We start from the raw sequence: 18,127 nt of genomic DNA on the forward strand, positions 1-18,127 counted from the left end.
CGATGCTATGGCAGCTGCAGCAGCGGTGGCAGTGATTAATGGCGATACTATGGCAGCTGCAGCAGCGTTGGCAGTGATTAATGGCGATGCTATGGCAGCTGCAGCAGCGGTGGCAGTGATTAATGGCGATACTATGGCAGCTGCAGCAGCGTTGGCAGTGATTAATGGCGATGCTATGGCAGCTGCAGCAGCGGTGGCAGTGATTAATGGCGATACTATGGCAGCTGCAGCAGCGTTGGCAGTGATTAATGGCGATGCTATGGCAGCTGCAGCAGCGGTGGCAGTGATTAATGGCGATTCTATGGCAGCTGCAGCAGCGGTGGCAGTGATTAATGGCGATGCTATGGCAGCTGCAGCAGCGGTGGCAGTGATTAATGGCGATGCTATGGCAGCTGCAGCAGCGGTGGTAGTGAATTATAGCGATGCTATGGCAGCTGCAGCAGCGTTGGCAGTGATTAATGGCAATACTATGGCAGCTGCAGCAGCAGTAGCAGTGATTTATGGCAATACTATGGCAGCTGCAGCAGCGGTGGCAGTGATTTATGGCGATACTATGGCAGCTGCAGCAGTGGTGGCAGTGAATTATGGCGATACTATGGCAGCTGCAGCAACGGTGGCAGTGAATTATAGCGATGCTATGGCAGCTGCAGCAGTGGTGGCAGTGAATTATAGCGATGCTATGGCAGCTGCAGCAGCGGTGGCAGTGATTTATAGCAATACTATGGCAGCTGCAGCAGCGGTGGCAGTGATTAATGGCGATGCTATGGCAGCTGCAGCAGCGGTGGCAGTGATTAATGGCGATGCTATGGCAGCTGCAGCAGCAGTGGTAGTGAATTATAGCGATGCTATGGCAGCTGCAGCAGCGTTGGCAGTGATTAATGGCGATTCTATGGCAGCTGCAGCAGTGGTGGCAGTGAATTATAGCGATGCTATGGCAGCTGCAGCAGCGGTGGCAGTGATTTATAGCAATACTATGGCAGCTGCAGCAGCGGTGGCAGTGATTAATGGCGATGCTATGGCAGCTGCAGCAGCAGTAGCAGTGATTAATGGCGATACTATGGCAGCTGCAGCAGCGGTGGAAGTGATTAATGGCGATGCTATGGCAGCTGCAGCAGTGGAGGCAGTGATTTATGGCAATACTATGGCAGCTGCAGCAGCAGTAGCAGTGATTTATGGCAATACTATGGCAGCTGCAGCAGCGGTGGAAGTGATTAATGGCGATACTATGGCAGCTGCAGCAGCGGTGGCAGTGATTTATGGCAATACTATGGCAGCTGCAGCAATGGTGGCAGTGAATTATAGCGATGCTATGGCAGCTGCAGCAGTGGTGGCAGTGAATTATAGCGATGCTATGGCAGCTGCAGCAGCGGTGGCAGTGATTTATAGCAATACTATGGCAGCTGCAGCAGCAGTAGCAGTGATTAATGGCAATACTATGGCAGCTGCAGCAGCGGTGGAAGTGATTAATGGCGATGCTATGGCAGCTGCAGCAGTGGTGGCAGTGATTTATGGCAATACTATGGCAGCTGCAGCAGCAGTAGCAGTGATTTATGGCGATACTATGGCAGCTGCAGCAACGGTGGCAGTGAATTATAGCGATGCTATAGCAGCTGCAGCAGCGGTGGCAGTGAATTATAGCGATGCTATGGCAGCTGCAGCAGCGGTGGCAGTGATTTATGGCGATGCTATGGCAGCTGCAGCAGCAGTGATTTATGGCAATACTATGGCAGCTGCAGCAGCGTTGGCAGTGATTAATGGCAATACTATGGCAGCTGCAGCAACGGTTACAGTGATTTATGGCAATACTACACTCCCTGACAGAAGTTATGTCGCTTATCCATGTTATGTAAATAAAAGCTTATAACCTGAGGTTAAATTCATCCATTGGTTGTATAAATATATTTCTGTATTGATGCCAATTTATTTTCTTAACCTAAACCACATTTTGGAGGGTTTCAGCTTTCAAAAGAATAATTTATACAACCAATGGATGAATTTAACGTCAGGTTATAAGCCTTTATTTACATTACCTGGATAAGCGATAAGAATATGGAGGACTACATGGCAGCAGGTTTACTAGTTCTCCAGTGATAATCTGATGATAAAACAGTGATTGTATCAAAACAACAGCAAGCAGCCTAGTAAGTGACATCACTGGAATCAGGGTCTCAGTATCTGCATTATGCTGCTCTCAGATTAGATGGTAAAAATTTGGCGACCGTCTTTTTGAAGATGACTGAAAGATGGTGGATATAATACAAATTTTTTGGTGACAGGTTCCCTTTAACTATAGCCTTAGTTAAAGGTGGAAGGATGGCTACAGAGTTTGCTGCTAGTCTGACAGTCATCTTTACTCTCTTCCTGTTAGCCTAAAAATAAAAAAGAAAAGGCAGATAGAAAGGAGTATTACTCACTAAGGCTACTTTCACACTAGTGTTTTTTTCAATACGTCGCAATGCGTCGTTTATGGGAAAAAACGCATCCTGCAAAGTTGTCTGCAGGATGCATTTTTGCCCCATAGACTAACATTAGCAACGCATGGCGACGCATTGACACACGTCGCAACCGTCGTGCGACGGTTGCGCCGTGTTGTGACGGACCGCCGGGAGCAAAAAACGTTACATGTAACGTTTTTAGCTGCCGACGGTCCGCCTTTTCCGACCGCGCATGCGCGGCCGGAACTCCGCCCCCACCTCACAATGGGGCAGCGGATGCGCTGGAAAAATGCATCCGCTGCACCCGTTGTGCGGCGCATTCACTGCTAGCGTCGGTATGTCGGCCCGACGCACTGTGACGGGCCGAGTCTGACGCTAGTGTGAAAGTAGCCTATCTCACTGCTGATACAATGTGGTGCAATCAAACTGCGCTTTCATCACAAAACTTAAGTAAAAAAACGCATCTTTAACTTCATCATGTAAAAAGGAAGGAATAGGGTGACAATGGGTTTTTATTGCATTTTAATAACTCAATCACAAAAAGGTGACCGTAAACAGAGCCACTTTCTATTCACAAAGTATAGTAGATAACCAAACCTTGTTACCTGCTGTGGTTTTCTCTGCTGAGCCTGTCGTGTTGGCCTCACTTGGTCCTCCTCCTTCCTTGGGCTCGCTGGAATAAAGCCGGATTTGTGCTTGCACTGGCAGGCGGCTACATGGCATTACACACAGGAGCCCTCTGCTCTTCACAGGGTGCTGCCATCCTAAAGAAAAGCACAGGCATGTAAGTAATAACCGCATGCACTACACAAGCAAAACGCCAGGCGGGTTTCTCCTGGCAGCGTCTAACCAGATGGCGGCATCACTGTGTACCCACAAAATGCTGCAAGAGGGATAGATGAAGCAGGGCTTACCCGCCATCGCGACCACACACGTCATCCAATGACGCTTTCCATATACCTAAATGTAGTGTAATTAGGGTGATCCTATATGAAGACATCTGTAAGCGCGTGGGAATGTGGAAAAATCCTGGATGAGTCCACTCAGATATTGTCCACTAGCAGAGCTGGAGTTACAGTGGCTTGCAAAAGTATTCACTCCTCTGGGCTTTCTACCTATTTTGTAACATTATAAATGGTGTTTGAATATCTTTGTAATCCTATTTGTGTGTGATACATCACCAATAAGTAGTCTAAGATGGTGAAGTGAGAAAATATAGGCAAAAATTAAACTTATGTTATCAAATAAGTAAAAATTACTATGTGCAGGTGTATTCACCCCTAAAAATTTCTGGTGCAAGTAATTACCCTCATAAGTCACATGCTTAGTGACAGGACGTCCCCCTGTGCGCAATCTAAGAGTCCCATGTCTGTCAGTATATACTTTACCTTTTCTGAAAGGCCACAGAGGCTGCAACACCACTAACAAGAGGAACCACCATTAACAAGCGGCACCACTAACCAAACACCATGAAGACCGAGGAGATCTCCTAACAAGTCAGGGGCAAAGTGGTTGAGAAGAAAAAGAACAAGATATTTTCATAACTCAACCATATCTCTGATGATCCCCCGAAGCACCATCAAATCCATTATTATTAAATGGTTCCACAACAAACCTGCCAAGAGAGGGCCGCCCACCAAAACTTAGCCCGGGCAAGGAGGGCATTAATCAGAGAGGCAGCACAGAATCCAAAGGTAACCCTGAAGGAGCTGCAGAGTTCCCAAGCACAGACTGGAGTATCTGTCCATACGACCACAATAATCTATACACTCCATAGAGGTGGCCTTTGAGGAAGAGTGGCCAGAAAAAAGCCTTTACTTACACAAAAAGATGATAAGGCTCGTTTTCACTTTGCCAAAAGATGTGTGGAAGATTCCCCAAATGTATGGAGGAAGGTGCTGTGGTCAGAGACCAAAATTGCATTTTTTGGCTACCAAAGTAAAAAGTAAACCAACACAGCTCATCACCCCACCAATCAGACACATACGGATAGGTCATCAATAGTGATGAGCGAGTGTACTCGTTACTCGAGATTTCCTGAGCACACTCAGGTGACCTCCGAGTATTTGTTAGTGCTCGGAAACTTAGTTTTTGTTGACGCAGCTGCATGATTTACATCTGAGAGCCAGCATAAGTACATGTGGGGGTGCCTGGTTGCTAGGGAATGCCCACATGTACTTATGCTGGCTAACAGATGTAAATCATTCAGCTGAGGCAATAATAACTAAATCTCTGAGCACTAACAAATACTCAGAGGACACCCGAGCGTGCTCAGGAAATCTCGAGTAACGAGTATATTCGCTCATCACTGAGTCATCAATGATATAGTAGCAGACGACCTCTTTATACTGAATCGGCCCATCACCCACCTCAAAAGCTTTCAGTAGGCTGCAGAAGACTTCTTGAGGACCAAGCCCAACTCAGGATATAGACTAATGCAGGGAAGAGAGCCTCAAATTGAGACGTGAAGAAACCAAAAAAAAAATGACCCAGATTCAGGAGAGCAGCCACATTTACACCAGTAAAAAAATGATGTGGTTGTGACAAGTGATTGATCGTCCTTAAAATCTCTGACTGTGCAGTCTGGACCCCAGAGAGTAGAGACCATTAATAAGAGCTTCCCCTCATACACGACTGGATTCTGGCTCTCTATAAGGAAACCCATAGAGCTGCAGCCTGTACTCTGCGCCTCCCAGATCATATGGAGACATGGCGGCTTCTTGTCAGATAATGAATGAATACCAGAGAGAAATAAGGGCTGCTCCATCTTGTGACTAATGTGGACACATTTTCCTATGTCCAGCACTTGCCTAGGCATCAATGGTGGCACATGAAGAAAGAAGCGACTTGGTGCCCATCTGTATACAGGAGAGCATAGGGAAAGGGCATATAAAGTTGGCGTTCTCCCATCAGTCAGTTTGTAATATAAGTAAATGACAAGTTATTAAAATCAATTTTGAGAAGTGGCTTTTAAGCGACATCCCGCAGATGTATTGCACATTAACACTTAATTAGTAGAAAATCATCTTTCACAAGTCAGAGCATTGTGGCATGGCACACGGCTCTGGAACCAGCAGACTGACAAAACAATGTCACAACACGATTGCCATGAGTCAATAAGATTTCTCTTCATGGGTCTTCTCTGTGCTAACAACCTTGTATCTGGTGAAACTCAAGGTACGGTAAGTAACATTTGCACACGGTGCCCACTATGGGAAGGGCCGGTGCCCACTCCCGACAGGTCTGGGGGGTACGCCCCTACACATCTGACACCATCCAATCAGTGCTGACTGAGTAGGGACACACCGCAATCCCACGAACTCTACTTTTGGCTATGTTTGGCACTTCTCAATAATGCATGGGATCAGGGATGACTGACTGGTTCATTTCAAAAGTCCAGCGACCCCCTGCTCCATCACAGCACAGACAAAGAAAGGGGCTGGCTTAGCTATTCAAATGAGTCAGTCAGCCAGTCTCCTTCACACACAGGAATGGAAGCCCTCTACTGTGTTGAACCCAAGCCGGAAGTGGAGCTGCCAGAACAGCGATATTTTGGATTCAGAAAACATTACTTAATTCAAGCATATTTGTAAGTGATATATTTATAGGGAAGCGTCAATCAGAAAATGACCTAAATCAGGAGTATGTGTTTCATGTAATTTAAACAAGCCCTTCCAAGACAAATGCTTGTATGGTGTGTAGTGTGAATGTGTTCATATACTCGCCTACAGCTGCTCTTTCCAGGATCCAGCACCGTTCTGCTCCTCTTCTGAGAGGTCACCGCTCTCACACATCCGGGTCACTCTATGCATAAAATGGGAGTATTTTTTACAATGTAAGTCTATGGAGCCTCGTTCTGACACTCCATAAACAAATTGTAAAAGTTTTGTGGGTCACACAGAGCGCGGTGTGGCCCAGAAAGTCTGCAGAGCGATGACATCACTGAGAAGAGGAGCAGAGCGGAGCTGGACACTGGAGAGAACAGCTGTGAGTATATTAACACTCTGCCTACACACACACGTATTTAATGAAGGAAAATATTTAAAAAGTGTTTTTTTTCATATTACAATCCTCATAAAAAAAATGTAAAAATCGTATTTTTGCAAGTCTCACACTGGACAATGGGGCTTCTTTTTTTTAGACTTGTGATTCCTTTCATTTTAGGAAGAGCCTACAGCAGGCTCATTATCATCAGAGGCAGGATTGAAATGACAGGCAACAGCACTACCTACACACAGCTGGTAACACAGGAGCCACTAATCACAAAAGGTGATGTCACAGCTCACCTACTCCCTCTTCCTATGAGTTTTTTTTTTTATGTTAAATACAGTTTGAGACAAGTAAAAAAAAAAACCACACATTGCCATGTAAAAATAAAAAAATACATGCAACACAAAAACCTGATTTAAACAATAGCTCGTTTTCTGAAGATATCTTCCGTTTAACCCCTTGGCAACATAGGACGTAGTGGTACATACTATGGTGGGTGCACATGTATCCAGTGGGCTCACGAGCTGAACCGGCTTCATACACAGCCAGCACCTCCCTCCATCAACAGCAATTGGACCTAGCTCAAAATACTGCTGTTTAAAGAAGCACTCCCATCAAAGGTTTTATCTTCTTAATATATTAATATATAGCAGTCATCACAATATACAGCCCTGTGTACTAACAATTGCTCACTTTGCCTTTCTACCCAGCTAATTCTCCTCTTCTCTTTGCTCTATGTAGAAACAGGAAGTCTCTTGTCCCTGCGTATAATAATAATAATCTTTATTTTTATATAGCGCTAACATATTCCGCAGCGCTTTACAGTTTGCACACATTATCATCACTGTCCCCGATTGGGCTCACAATCTAGAATTCCTATCAGTATGTCTTTAGAATGTGGGAGGAAACCGGAGTGCCCGGAGGAAACCCACGCAAACACGGAGAGAACATACAAACTCTTTGCAGAACCCAGGACCCCAGCGCTGCAAGGCTGTAGTGCTAACCACTGCGCCACCGTATATTATTCCTCTCTTTGTCTTCTGACCCAGCTGCTCCCTCCTCCCCGACAAGGACTTTTGCAGTGAATTATGACTCATGCAAGGAAAAGAGACCTTCTTATTCTACATGGAGCTTAGAGGGATTCAGCTAGTCAGTTATTAATCATGTGAGGCCATAGGCCTAATGGAAAACAAAATTAGCTGGGTAGAAAGGCAAAATGAGCAATTGTAAGTACATAGTGCTATATACTATGATGACTGCAATATATTAAGATACAACATTTGGAAAGGAAGAGGGATACTTCTTTAAAGGGGATATCTTGGAATTAAAAAAAAGGCATGTAGTTGCTAACAGAGGCAACTACCCGCCTGTTGTATCCAATGCCAATCATTAACCGCCCCTGCCAGAGATTCAGCTGCTCCCCGTCACCAGAGCAGCAGTTTCTCTTCCTGCTGACAGGACAGGACTACAGGTGTCATGATGATCGACAGCCAGCTTCCCCCAATTTGACAGCGGAAGATGGCTGTCAATCAGCATGACACCAGTAGCCCCACCCTGTTAACAGGACGAGAAACTGCTGCTCGATTTGACGGAGAGTAGCTGAATCTCTGGCAGGAACGTTGTGTATAACAGCCAGGTAGTTGCCTCTTTTAGCAACTACATCACTTTTTTTCTAATGTCCCAGATACCCCCTTTAACTATTCAGATGCTGATAGCAATCTCTGACAGCAGCAGTTAAATGCTTGTGTTCCATGTGACAACCAGTTTTAGAAATCAGCAATAAAGACAAGCTAGAACAGAGTTCAACATCAAACAGATCATTGTAAAAGCCATTTCATAAACTCCCCAACCCACAGTCACTGGCTGTGACCGGTCACCTCCTGGAAAAGCTGCCTAAGCGTGTACATTCAGGAGATATAGGACAGAGAACAACTGATGCAATATACAGAAAGCACAAACTGAGCTGCTAATCTGCTGACTGAGACCCGTGAAGGCAGCCATCATTCAAGGCATTGGTGTGGACCCTAGATAGAGTACCGCCACCTACGTAACCTTGTGTAATTATTATGTTATAACTCGATAGAACTTTCCTACAATTCCAGTGCTATAATCGGGTTTATACGGGTAATCTGATTTATGAAGCATGCTGAAGTCAGTTTCCCTTCCTTACTGTGAACAGAACAGGTCTTTCTCCGTTCTCTGTAGACCCGCTGTTTTCTCTCAGCCAAGTTGGAAAACATATACTGTCACTGGTTGATCAGTGGGGGCCAATTATGTGACTGAAGGGGCCCCAGCACTGACCCTTTAGGATATGTGCACACAACCTCTTTTAGACACTGGTGTAACCGCATAGTTTCTGCTGTAGGAAGATGCAGGCGCTGTTTTTTCCTGACGCCTCTACTTTCGAGTCTCTACCGTCACTTTATTGGTGGCTTTGCTGCCGGCTTTGTTTTTTATTTCATATACAACGTAGTAACAGCTTCCAAGCAGAGGCCGCCAGAAGAACGGAGGAATGGTCACTTCTTTTGTACACTTTACAACTTTGGAATCCTGAAATAGTTAAAAGAAGTTATACAAGACTAAACATGTGCACAACAAGTCGTTTGGGCATTGCTGTGCATATATTCATCCTTTTCAGGGTTTCAATAGCACTTTTTTAGACAGAATTTGCCTGAAAAAGGTCATATGCACATACCCTTAGGCCGGGTGCCCATGATCCGGATGTAGCAGCACTTTGGATGCAGCGTATGTTTGTATGTTAAGGGGTATCTGTCACCCCATTTGAGCATTTCTAGCTAATAATATGGGCATACAGGTCATATAAAGCTGAAACTAGTCATGCCTGTATACCTCCTGCATGATTTCCGACCCGACATGCAACTTTTCAGAGCGCCAGAGAACACCGGGACCGGAAGTGACAGCGACTCTCCACAACCTGCGCCCAAGAAAATTGAAGCCACTGCCCTGAGAAGGGCGGAAGTGTGCACAGGAGAGACGGCAGTCAAAATGCGCAGGAGTGGGATTTCTGGCCAACTGACGTCAAAGGCAAGCAGGGAAGGATGGGGGGGAGGGGGGAGAAATCTAGTATAATGAGGAGGCAGTGTTTTCTTCCGGGCAATGTACAGCCCATAGTCTGAATGAATAAGCCATCATCAAGGAGGAATACAGGTATGACTAGTTTCAGCTTTATACAACCTGCCCAAATTATTAGCGAAAACACTTAAATGAGGTGACAGATACCCTTTACTGTGGGTCGAAGAGGTCAGGTTTAGCAATGGGAGAACTCGTGGATGTTCAAGTCTGGCAGTTTCGGTTGAACATTTAAAAAAGTTTGGTTCTGGTAACAGAACGGTACCTGAACCCAGACCCCATTCAGATGAATAGGGGCCCTGAACATCTGCTTCCCACTCTGTCATCTGAGTGACAGAGTGGGAAACATAGGTTTTGATCGGCGGTAAGATCATTACTGACAGTCAGAGCGCTGCAATTCCTATGCTGTCGTATGAAAGCATGAGCCAGCAGCTGTGACTGGCGGTAAAAAGGTTACCGCCGATCACAGGCGTCAGCTGATGAGAGCACTACTCTCATCATCCTACACCTGCTCTCGCTGATAGCAGATGTAACATGATGAAAGTAGTACTCATCAGCCGACACCTGTGACCGGCGGTAACCTTTTAACCGCCAATCACAGCTGCGGGCTCACATGTTGTCATACGACAGCGTAGGAATTGCAGCGCTCTGAATGGCGGTAACGAGCTTACCGCCAATCAGAGCTGCCGCTATTTCTCACGCTGTAATGCAGATGGCAGAGTGGGAAATACCCGATGTTCGGACTGCCGAACCCAAAGGTTATGTGCACATGTCAGGATTTCTTGCAGAACATTCCTGAAAAAAAACGGACATTTTCTGCAAGAAATCGGCATGCGTTTTTCTTGCATTTACGAGTTTTTTGTGCGTTTTTTTCCCAATGCATTAAATAGCGGGAAAAACGCAAAAAGTCCGCAAAATTAATGAACATGCTGCGTTTTTTACCGCGATGCTTTTTTGCGGAAAAAAACGCATCGTGTGCACAAAAATTGCGGAATGCATTCTAATTGATGGGATGCATATGTATGCGTTTTTTTTCATGCGTTTTTATAGCGAAAAAACGTGAAAAACACACAACGTGTGCACACAGCCTAACAGTAACACTGGAGACGTCCGTGTTCGGGGTCCATGCACCGACACTAGGCGTTCGGTTCGGATCCTGAACTTTACTGTTCAGGTTGGCTCATGACTAGTCAGGTTCTACCACCACTTTATAAAATGGTAACAGCTCTGTCGGCGGGTCCCACACATTACATTGTGCGGATGATTATATTCACAAGGAGACAGGGGACCACTATATTATGACGAGGATTCCCCAACAGTATCATCCCTATGCATACGCTCTATTACGGCATAAGGGCTGCATAGACGGCAGCCTGGATTACACGAAAATTTATCAGCAGCTGTAATATTAAAGTCCCATCAGTGCAGGGCAGACAGACATAGGGGAGAAATGTCTAGGATGATAGAACAACAATAACCAGGGAACCTCTGGTCAGGTCGAGGGATAATTTATTTATTTTCTGTTTCTAGGCAAACAAATCTAAAGGTCACTGCTGAACGACCTGCAGAAGAGAAACATTCCTCCCCCCCCCCCCAAAAAAAAAAAATAGGGCATCGGATCACACTAGGTACATTTTATAGGTCAAAAAATTAAGGTCGTCCACTAAATTTGGCTTTTGCTGATTTCCTGTTACCAGTGAGCATTGTATTGTGAGAACCAATCACATCGTAATAATAATAATAATAATAATAATAATAATAATAATAATAAAACATCCGACAAGACCACTCCTTAGGGCTCATTCACACATCAGATTTTTTTTTTTTTAACATGTGAGTTCTATACGTTTTTTTTCCCACAGATGACAGTCTATGGGCTTCTTTACAAGTCCAATTTTTTCCTCGGACCGAACGGTCTGTACAAAATCACGGAGATGGTCCGAAAAAAATCAGCAATGCAAGTCTATGGGTCAGTAGAAATCTGACAATATTCAAATGCCAACCGTGTGCGGCCCGGTTTTCACTGACAAATAGGAGAAGGTAGAAAATGTTTTATTCCCCATCAGTCAAAAAAAATGATCAAACTGTGATGAAAAATTGGCTAATTTTTCTGATTAAAAAAAAAAAAAACGAAGTGTGATGTGAATGAAGCCCTAACTCCTCGTGCTGGTAGACCCCACACAGATTATATCGGAAATCAAAATTTGCGATCTAAGGTGTCTGAGCAAGTCTACAGCTTACATGATAGATTGCAAGAATATCCGGAAGTGCTGTATGCCAGCTGAGGCACAACGTCACACATGGACGGGATCGTGTGGGCACAAGAATGATGGGAGCACTCAGGAGTGTGGTGGTGATGGACCGCGAGAGAAAATTCAGATCTTGTGCTACATAAAATATAGTACTGTAAAAGGCAGCCCAGGCCGCTGTGCACACTAGCGTCATGACCCACAATCATCTGACCAGTACTAATTCCAAAAGCAGCAGCTTCACTGCAATCACATGGAGTACAGCAGCCGAACAATGGGGCCTCAGAACAGAAAATTACTAAATTACAACATCCTTTGTAAACGAGCAAGTCATTCTGATAAATGCTGGACCCAATAATAAGGGGTTCTTTACCTACAGGGGTCTACGAATCAAATAATGGCATTTTTTTTTTTGCTGATATTTCATCCTGATTTCTCTCTACATTTACAAGGACGTTGTGCGACGACCAACAATTCAGAACATCTAATAACTTTGAGATAATGCCAGACTAAAGCCCCCAGACACACATGAACGTTGGCAGAATCAATATAAAGGAAATCAGATGACAGCCTAAAGTGTATGGGAGCCCCCGACAGATGAGGACATGGGTGATGAGGGTCGGGCACTTTGAATTGGGTTCCAAAGCACAAATTATTCAGTCCACCAATTCTAAATACACACTGGAGCTAATGGATCAAATGTCTTGGTGCATGGAGGCAAGGCTGGTTTCCCAGGCAGACAACAGAATAATGGGTGTAGCTCAGCACTCAAGAAAATCTTCTAAACCCATTCTTTATTTAAAGTCCACAAAAAGCACAAGACAAATAAGGAATAATGTGACGACAAAGCATTTCTTCGTAATGATGCCAGACGAAAATTCAGTAGGCAGAGAATCATAAACTGCTGAAGTATTGACTCTTCTTGTTGGACGAATATTTACCTCTATTATCAGCTCCTACAGTTTATTGCATGCTATCTTTGCAAAACAGTAATGCAGGGTAACTGAACAATGATGCTTACTGATCTGTTGACTACTCATTGTACCGTGCCAAGAAGTTTGTTGACTTGCAAACATTGAGGGTATGTTCCCATGGTCAGTAAACACTACAGGTTGGACGCTGCGCACCTCCGCAGCATCCAACCCTCAGCGGCCAGATGTTACAGCATAGCGGATGTGATATCAAGAAATACCATGTCCAGTATGCGTGCACAGACGCCCGCGGGTACCCCGCGGAGACGGACATGCGGCGCATCTTTGCAGACCGCAGCATGTCAATTTATCTTGCGGAGATGTGAGTGTCTGCAAGATAAATATCACCCGTACAATGTATTGGACACAGTGATTCTGCACGGTTCAATGAATCACCAGCGTTCAAAAGCCGGCAACGTCTTGGACATGTGCTGTGCTCAAAACGCTTCCAATTACTGACCGTGGAAACTATAAATAAACAATCCGAGTTAACCTCATTCATATCTTTCTCTTGAGCTCTGGATGCTGGCTTGAAAGCCAATTGTGAACTATATAAGAATATTTCCTCTGGTGCTAGTGCAGGGGTGGGGAACATCAGGCCCCAGGGCCATTTACGGCCTTCGATGACCTTTTATCAGGCCCTCGAGCAGTTTCTCAGGGACCACATTCTTGGGCAGGGAGCTGTATTTTGATTACAACCAGCTCATTAATTTCTTCTTGCTCTGTTAGCACACACACGCAGTGTTCACTACTGAACGCTGAAGGGCATGCAATGAAAGATTACGTCCTGAGTCAGGATGTACTTTGTGGGTGGAGTTCGTACGGCCCCCGAAGGATGGTATAAAGATCCAAATGGCCCTTGGCAGAAAAAAAAAAAAAGATTCCCCACCTCTGTCCTAGAGACTCTAAAGGATGTTAACTTAGGGGACCATGGCCCCAGCTGGAAGAACACAGGACTGCTTCATTGACCATCACTTAAACTCCAGAGACGTCTTAAAGAATCCAGGTTGGGACAATCGGGTCACCTGGCCACATACCTCACTGCTCTCGGTTAGCTTCCTAAGCTTGTCGTTACTAGAGATGAGGGAATCTGTTCAGGTCCCTCCTTATTCGGCAAGCTATAGCGCTTACCAAAAAGCTGCAGAGGGAACCCGGCTACTTGGATCACTCCTGCTGATCAGCTGTCCGGTGATGCAGCTCCATGTGTCGCGGCTGTTTCACTGTCACAACACATGCATGGAGAACCCAACAAACAGTTTTTTGCTCTGATGTATGCAGCTCAGAGATGAAACTTCAATAGACATGATGTATAAAAACTGTTCTGTGACAGTGCTGGGCATAGCAATCACGGGGCAGGTGCTGGTCCTTCTTGTGAAGATTCAGCAGGTGTAGATGTCTTACAGGCAATACTCTGCGGAAAAAATTAGCCTCCCCCAGAAGCTACAGGTGGCGCCAAAGAGCCCGTTTTCTTCTTTCAGGAGGACGGCTAAATTCCCGAACAACCAATCATATCACCTCTTTCATTCATTGATGCAAGCTCTATGATATGATATATGAATTCTGATTGTGTTGCCTGTAGCAACCAATCTTTTCAAGTTTGATGCCAATTCTCTATACAGGTTTTCAGTCTCACTGGGGAAACAGGAATGTTCACATGGCAGAAAGTGAGAAGATACAAAAACAGAAAAGAAAGAACAGTCATTTCACATGGCGACTTTAGCCGCAACACATTGTGTGGCAGAGAACCGCTGTGTGCTGCTTCTATATCGCAGCATTATGCAGGTGAATGAGGTCGTATCATGACATGCAAGGTACCAGAGCTGTGCAAGGGGCAAAAAGCGGGAGCCAGATATTGGATATTGTCTGGTCGCTGCACCTGGCGGGTGATAACGAGATTCCAGTCGCCTGCATTATGCTGTGCTGTAGCCGCACCTGGCCACACAACCTGTGCTTTAGCCAAATTCGTGTGCAAATACAACTTTTGGCCGATCATTGATTTCTGTATAAGCCTTTATTTTACTAGTGAGTAATAACAGCCGACCAAAGGAGGTCCTGGCACTGGGCCCCCATGAGAACCTCATTACTGGAGTATACACAGCACATCTCAAACAACCACCCCCAAAAAAATCTACACCGCCAGCTTATTATGCACATCTGTGTCACAAATGCGATCATTCATCCAGCAGATCCTCAGATGTTTATAATCCGACACTGGATCTATTTTTGTTCTGGGCTGGATTTCAAGACTGGATAAACTCCTTGATGACGGTCCACTGTCTTTAGACAGCAGCGGGTGCAAATCAGGAGCCGGCAGAGATTTCTTCTGACATCATTGCTTCAATGCTACTTTAACATAGAAGATGCAGGTTAGCGGTATGGCGGTCTGTCAGCAGTATGGCGGTCTGTCAGCGAGTTCATGAAAGACAGGACAGAAGCAATTCTCTCTTGCATTTTGGAGATTATTGTATATAGCACTCGGTAAGTGTACATGGACAAAACGCAGAAGGAATGCTGTTCTTCTATTGGAGCAGGCAATCACGTGATCCCTGGATGCCATGTAGTCCCGGGACTACGAATCAGGCGAGGTGTGACATTCCAAGCAGATGAGCGGTGGCGGAGGCCTCCTGTCCAGCAGCCATGGACGACTGATGTGGCTGGTGGTAGACAAGTGTCCTACATCTGATTCCCTCAATATCAGCCTGGTGTGAATCCAACATCGGTCACCTTTACAATCCCCTGATATCAGCTCCCCAGACATCCCGTATGTACACAATGTCTGCCGCCAGAACAGCCCAGCTCTGTACATTGTAGTGACTGTGCTCGGGTGCTGCAGCTCCGCTGTATGGCCATTACACTGCACCGAACTGTGCTCATTCCATATATTGTGTATATCCGGCCAATGGATCGCTCATCAATACCAGAAAACGGGGATACAATACCCACACAACCGCTGGATGGATGCTCTGCCGAAGTATAGGCGATCACTAGCAGTCCAGGTCAAGCCATGTACATGTATCATGGGATTAAAATGAAAGGGTAAGGTGACATTTGTATGTAGTCTGTGTAATGTATGTGGGTGCTGGTGATTTCTCCTGGTAGAAGCAAAGGTCAAAGCTTCGTAAGAAGCACCAAGCTGATAAAAGCGTGTGAGTCATGGATGTAGCCGCGGCCAGTATGTGCCTAGGTCAGTACATCAATAGCGATAGACAGGTACAAGTTAAATGGTTTGTACCAACTTATTCCCTATTGATAGCATAGGAGATAATTTGATCGCCGGGGTCCGCAATCCCAAGAACAAGGCTTTGAAGCGCCCCATCTAAATAGAGCTGGGGAACTCTGATCCATTCATTCTCATTGTACAAACTCCCATAGAAGTACACCAGGGTCATTAGGGGCGCCCACACACCAGGGTCACCACCTAGGGGCGCCCGCACACCAGGGTCACCACCTAGGGGCGCCCGCACACCAGGGTCACCACCTAGGGGCGCCCGCACACCAGGGTCACCACCTAGGGGCGCCTGCACACCAGGGTCACTACCTAGGGGCGCCCGCACACCAGGGTCACTACCTAGGGGCGTCCGCACACCAGGGTCACCACCTAGGGGCGCCCGCACACCAGGGTCACCACCTAGGGGCGCCCGCACACCAGGGTCACTACCTAGGGGCGCCCGCACACCAGGGTCATGAGGGGCGCCCGCACACCAGGGTCACCACCTAGGGGCGCCCGCACACCAGGGTCACTACCTAGGGGCGCCCGCACACCAGGGTCATGAGGGGCGCCCGCACACCAGGGTCACCACCTAGGAGCGCCCGCACACCAGGGTCACTACCTAGGGGCGCCCGCACACCAGGGTCACTACCTAGGGGCGCCCGCACACCAGGGTCACCACCTAGGAGCGCCCGCACACCAGGGTCACTACCTAGGGGCGCCCGCACACCAGGGTCACCACCTAGGGGCGCCCGCACACCAGGGTCACCACCTAGGGGCGCCCGCACACCAGGGTCACTACCTAGGGGCGCCCGCACACCAGGGTCACTACCTAGGGGCGCCCGCACACCAGGGTCACTACCTAGGGGCGCCCGCACACCAGGGTCACTACCTAGGGGCGCCCGCACACCAGGGTCATTAGGGGCGCCCGCACACCAGGGTCACCACCTAGGGGCGCCCGCACACCAGGGTCACTACCTAGGGGCGCCCGCACACCAGGGTCACCACCTAGGGGCGCCCGCACACCAGGGTCACCACCTAGGGGCGCCCGCACACCAGGGTCACTACCTAGGGGCGCCCGCACACCAGGGTCACTACCTAGGGGCGCCCGCACACCAGGGTCACTACCTAGGGGCGCCCGCACACCACGGTCACTACCTAGGGGAGCCCGCACACCAGGGTCGCTACCTAGGGGCGCCCGCACACCAGGGTCACTACCTAGGGGCGCCCGCACACCAGGGTCATTAGGGGCGCCCGCACACCAGGGTCACCACCTAGGGGCGCCCGCACACCAGGGTCACCACCTAGGGGCGCCCGCACACCAGGGTCACTACCTAGGGGCGCCCGCACACCACGGTCACTACCTAGGGGCGCCCGCACACCACGGTCACTACCTAGGGGCGCCCGCACACCAGGGTCACTACCTAGGGGCGCCCGCACACCACGGTCACTACCTAGGGGCGCCCGCACACCAGGGTCACTACCTAGGGGCGCCCGCACACCAGGGTCACTAGGGGCGCCCGTACACTAGGGTCACTACCTAGGGGCACCTGTACACTAGGGGTAGTAGTGGTCTATATGTGGAGGGGACAGCACTGATCATGTGACAGCTCATATGATGCCTCCCAATGTGTCAGTGCACGCCTATGGGGCTACAACCTGCTGGACACAGACATATACGTATATATAGGTATATACCCGAGCCCTCATCTGTCAGTACTGGGGTGAGCAGGGCAGTCATGTGCTGTGTGGGGTCTCCATGTCTGGCCTCCCCTCACATACTCACCATGACAGGCCCGGACGCAGCTCGGCGGCACCGCATGAACACGAAGGTACAGCCTGCAGAGTGAGGACCAGCCCCGGCTCCGGGCAGACGCCCCCGCCATACTACAATCCTGCTTCTTTCCGAATTCCGGCAGCAGACACGGCTCATTCAGCTGACTGTGTACTGATCCTGTCACTAGAGCACGGTTTGGAAGTAATGGTGTTTTTCGCTGATTAGGTGGCCATTTTGTTGTAGACCAACCCGTTGCTTTCTATTCTAATAGTCTTCAGTAATAGTCTATTCTAATTCTACAATAGTCTACAAGAAAATGTCGGGAAAGACAACTGAGAGGGAACTGTGCTCCTGCAAACTCCATGGGTTTGTGTACATGTGACATAGAAAAAGAGCGACACATGCGT

At 47.5% G+C, this 18,127-nt stretch overlaps 1 protein-coding gene across 1 annotated transcript in view; it reads right to left on the minus strand.

The window, feature by feature from the left end:
- The window catches only part of SLC30A9 (solute carrier family 30 member 9), a 125,200-nt gene extending 107,301 nt beyond the window's left edge, over positions 1-17,899 (minus strand). The window contains exons 1-2 of the mRNA XM_069744537.1: positions 17,730-17,899; positions 3,041-3,199 (exon numbers count right to left, since the gene is read on the minus strand). Coding sequence (XP_069600638.1) covers positions 3,041-3,199; positions 17,730-17,829 — 259 coding nt within the window. The 5' untranslated portion in view covers positions 17,830-17,899. The remainder of the gene's footprint in view (positions 1-3,040; positions 3,200-17,729) is intronic.
- Between the last annotated feature and the right edge of the window lie 228 nt (positions 17,900-18,127).

This window comes from Ranitomeya imitator, chromosome 1, assembly GCF_032444005.1.
Source record: "Ranitomeya imitator isolate aRanImi1 chromosome 1, aRanImi1.pri, whole genome shotgun sequence".
Lineage (NCBI taxonomy): Eukaryota > Metazoa > Chordata > Amphibia > Anura > Dendrobatidae > Ranitomeya > Ranitomeya imitator.